At 42.5% G+C, this 4,362-nt stretch overlaps 1 protein-coding gene across 1 annotated transcript in view; it reads left to right on the plus strand.

Moving 5' to 3' along the window:
* The first annotated feature begins 4,114 nt into the window (after window positions 1-4,114).
* man2c1 (mannosidase, alpha, class 2C, member 1) overlaps window positions 4,115-4,362 on the plus strand; it is a 120,888-nt gene continuing 120,640 nt past the window's right edge. The window contains exon 1 of the mRNA XM_060853843.1: window positions 4,115-4,229. Coding sequence (XP_060709826.1) covers window positions 4,132-4,229 — 98 coding nt within the window. The 5' untranslated portion in view covers window positions 4,115-4,131. The remainder of the gene's footprint in view (window positions 4,230-4,362) is intronic.

Genomic DNA, 4,362 nt, shown 5'->3' on the forward strand with positions numbered 1-4,362 from the left:
TGTTCAGTCTTTGATTTTAGTTTTTCAATGTTTTCTGTGGTTGGCTAGCCAGCACCAGTCCTCCCTTGATTGATCAATTCTGCATCCAATCAGCTGCCAATCCTTGAGCATAACAGCATGTTGGTACTGCTCTGTCTGTAGTGTCATTCCAGCAGTAATTAATTAGCATTATCTTTCCAGGCCAGTTCCCATCAGCAAACATCAGTCTTTTGGTCTCTTCCCAAAAATTAAAGAAAAGTAGTGATGATCTCACATGGAACTTGCAAGACTGACACCTAACAACACTCAGCTCCATCATCCAGAGCTGCTGCAATTTCCATCCTGTGCACTTGCCCTACACTGTCTGAGCTGGTTTCTCCTTCAGTGGGTGGCACAGTGGCACAGTGGTTAGCACTGCTGCCTCACAGCGCCTGTAGACCCGGGTTCAATTCCCGACTCAGGCGACTGACTGTGTGGAGTTTGCACGTTCTCCCTGTGTCTGCGTGGGTTTCCTCCGGGTGCTCCGGTTTCCTCCCACAGTCACAAAGATGTGCGGGTCAGGTGAATTTGCCAAGCTAAATTGCCCGTAGTGTTAGGTAAGGGGTAAATGTAGGGGTATGGGTGGGTTGCGCTTCGGCGGGTCGGTGTGGACTTGTTGGGCCGAAGGGCCTGTTTCCACACTGTAAGTCTAATCTAATCTAAAAAAATCTAAGTATACTTTATATACCCACATAGTGGTTTGGTTACCTATTGTAACCAGTTACTGGTTAATGATTGCTGGGGGTGAAGGAGAGAAGGTTATTCTAAGCTCTTAAAGTATTTGGGATGAAATTATTGTAAAGATTAACTTTTTAGTTTACTTTATTTGTGATTGCGGATTTAACAGGAAAACAGAGACTGAGGAAGGAATAGCTATACACTTAAAGCAAGTTACTGAAAGCCTTTGTAAGTTGTGTTTATACTGTTGCTGGGGGAATGTGTAACAGGGAACGGCATGCCTCCAGCTGGTGTATACACAGTGAGATTCAACTGGCAACAGATTGCTGATTGGTTTGTGAAGCTGTGACCAGTTGTGGATGACAAAGATCACCAACCTGACATCAACTATCTTAGATTGGCTTAGAATCATAGAGTACAAAAGAGGCTCTTCGGCCCATCAAGCCAACAGTGCTAATGGGTAGCTGAACAACTTGTAGGTGTGAGCCAACACTGAAAGAAGACTTTAGAATGCTTCAGCCTATTGGCATCTCTCTCCAATAAAATACTTCAAGTCTGAAGAAAGCCAGTTCATTATCTCCCACCAGTTGCTATAAGCTGTTGTTTTCAAATCAATAAGTCGGAGACTTTAAAATTTGTGAACCAGTCACCCTGTGTCTCCTGTGAGGATTTGGGAAACAGAAGGAATCCCTCCATTGAAGGGGATTCACAGAATAACTGGCACCATTGTACTACTTCCCCAGTATTTTTCACAATTTTCAACACCAATGTTCTTTTGTTCAACTTTGTCATTCTGTAATTGTGTGTAGGGAATTTTACAAGAGATCTAGAGCTTTAACTATCAGTGTTGTATGTTGACAGTTCAAAGTTGTTTACCTGTGGTTAGAATCTATTTATTTGTAGTAAGTAGTAATTCTTGTACAGATCCTGGTCCATATTTACTGTTAGCCCGAGTCTATCTAGCAGGTAATTTGGGCATCTTGTATACTTGGATAAAATGGTTAACTTTGTGATGACTTTGGGAATAGCAGGGCTTGACTTTTAAAAAAAATCATGCATAGGATGAGGGCATCGCTGGCTAATTGCTCAGAGGCTAATTAAGAGTCAGCCACATTGCTGTGGGTCTGGAGTCACATGAAGGCCAGACCAGGTAAGGATGGTAGTTTCCTTCCTAAAGGGCATTAGTGAAACAGATGGGTTTTTCCAATAATCGTCAATGGATTTGTGGTCGTCATTAGACTCTTAATTCCAGATTAATTTATTGGATTCAAATTCTACTATGCACCATGCACCATGGTAGAATTTGAATCTGGGTTCCTTGGGTCTCTGCATTAACAGTCCAGTGATAATGTCACGAGGCCATCACCTTCCCTGCATATATATCCCGTGAGTGAGGCATGACACAGTTCGGGCATGCTTGGGTGCAGTATAGAAGAAACACAAACCAAATGGTGTTCTTCCTCCTGCAGCAAACTGTTTGTTTATTTAACATAAGGTGGGATATCAAAAGTAATATCTTGGTGAACCGCACTGAAAATTTGTATAATCCTACTTTATTACAGTGACAGCCACACCAGGGAGTTCCCTTGTTCTGCTACATTTGTACCCACTAAGATTTCATCTCGTATCCAGTAAAGGGTTCATGTTATGCAGGAGATTTTGGTGAAGCATAAAATTAGTTGCTTTCCTAAAGTCTAGTTTCTGTATATCAATTTGTGCTCTAGGCTACTGTCAAAGTCAAGCATGACCTCTTGCATAGTATACGTAAGTTGCTCTCACAGGATTGTGCTTTCAGGAAACCATGCTGATTTGTTTTCAGGATGTTATGTTCTTCAACATAGTTTACGATGTGGATGGAGATTAAACTCTCTCATACTTTACGGGAACCTGAAGTGAATGGGATTAGTATTTAATTAGCAGAAAGTGATGGGTGGCCTTTTGTAAAGATAAGACAGATGGAAGTGTACAGGGTTAATACACAGATTTGTAAATAGTAAGCTACATCAGTCAGTACGTAAGAGGCTACATGATTGAGAGACTTTGAAGATGTATACTACGGTGCTAAGTCTAATCTTCTGAAGACTTTAGACTCAAGCAGTTTCCCTTGGCTTATTAAGCACCCAAGCTTTTCCAAGACTACCACCACAATAATCGAGTTAGCAGTAAACCAGTCTTTGGTAACCACCGCAATCCACCCTCCATACCTTTACTGATAAGTTGCATAGTCCAGTATTTGTTGGAGCTAATTCTTCGACACAACCTTTCATTAAGCACACTGATGTTTTATCAGGTCCTCATGATCTAATCCCTTTGGAGTCTTAATAATCCAGTCATATCTCTGCCAAAGGCTAATATTGTTGTGGAGGGGGTGGGGATTGAACTGTGATTTGGCCATTCTCGGTGCTTATTCAGGGTTGTTGCATTCCTGTAACTATCAGATGAGTCCTTGTTCTGTTTGCAATGAGAATGTTTGAAAATAATCTATTGTGCATAACAAAGAACTAGAACTTTTGGGGTTGTGATGTTTGGTATTTACTGTATCTTGGATGTGTTCGTTTTGAGTTTTGTCCAGCTCCCATTCAGTATTTTTAAGCTTGCGGAAAACTTTTCAGTGTTTATTTTCCCTTTTTTTGGCTGAATTATAGACTTTTGCATTTTGTCTTATATCTGAATAGGCTGAACTTAGATGGGACAAAATATTATGTGGCAGGTGAACTGTGTGACTCAACCTTCACAGATTCCAGTACAGCAGTAAAATGTGGCACACTGCAATGTACATTCACATTACAATTAGTTCCCAGCTCTTTCCAAGTAAAACAAAACATTATTATTTGTAATGTGGGATCTGACAGCATTTATGGTGGCGTTTTGTAGAGTGTTCAGTACACATCTAAGCATCTGCCTTCAAATCTCTTGCATCACTGACAAATCTTCCTTGCTATAGGAATACGCTGGGCTTTTTCAAATTAACCATAACATTTTCTTTTTGATATGACTGCTGGTTATTTACTCATGCCAGGTTTGGATCATTTCAGTACTTTTAACACAAGCAGGTCAGAATGTGAGATGCTTGGTCTCCAGCATGTGGATACTTGAGTATGTTGCCAATTGTAAAAATATTCTGGATTAGTGATGCTGGAAGAGCACAGCAGTTCAGGCAGCATCCAAGGAGCAGCGAAATTGACGTTTCGGACAAAAGCCCTTCAAAATTGTAAAAATATGGCTGCAGAGTGATAATAAATCTCACACAATCTAGTTGTTCCATTGCCCAGGATGACAAGTAAGGCAAGGCGTTCGTTACCACTGGGACATCTCCATGTTGATGGTGAGAGCCAATTGCTGGAGTAGCTTGAGCGGTGGGAACAATTCAGGCCGGAACCAAGGTTCGGGGGTTCCTATGAGTTGGGTTTGGGGAGATGTTTGAGGCGGTGCACCATGGCCGGTTTCGTGCTGAAGAATCGCAGGACGACTCTGGAAAGAGCCGAGAAGTTCATCTCCGCCGAATATTTCACCGACATCAACCTGCGGGGCCGGTGAGTGAACAGCACCGGCCGCCCGGGGCATGGGCTCCGACAAACCGGCTCCTTATACCCGCCCGGGGCCCGGGGACAGGGGCAAGTGAAGGGGCCGAATCGACCCAGATCAACCCAGTCCGTCCCGAACAAA

Source organism: Hemiscyllium ocellatum, chromosome 42, assembly GCF_020745735.1.
Source record: "Hemiscyllium ocellatum isolate sHemOce1 chromosome 42, sHemOce1.pat.X.cur, whole genome shotgun sequence".
NCBI classification, from domain to species: Eukaryota; Metazoa; Chordata; class Chondrichthyes; order Orectolobiformes; family Hemiscylliidae; genus Hemiscyllium; species Hemiscyllium ocellatum.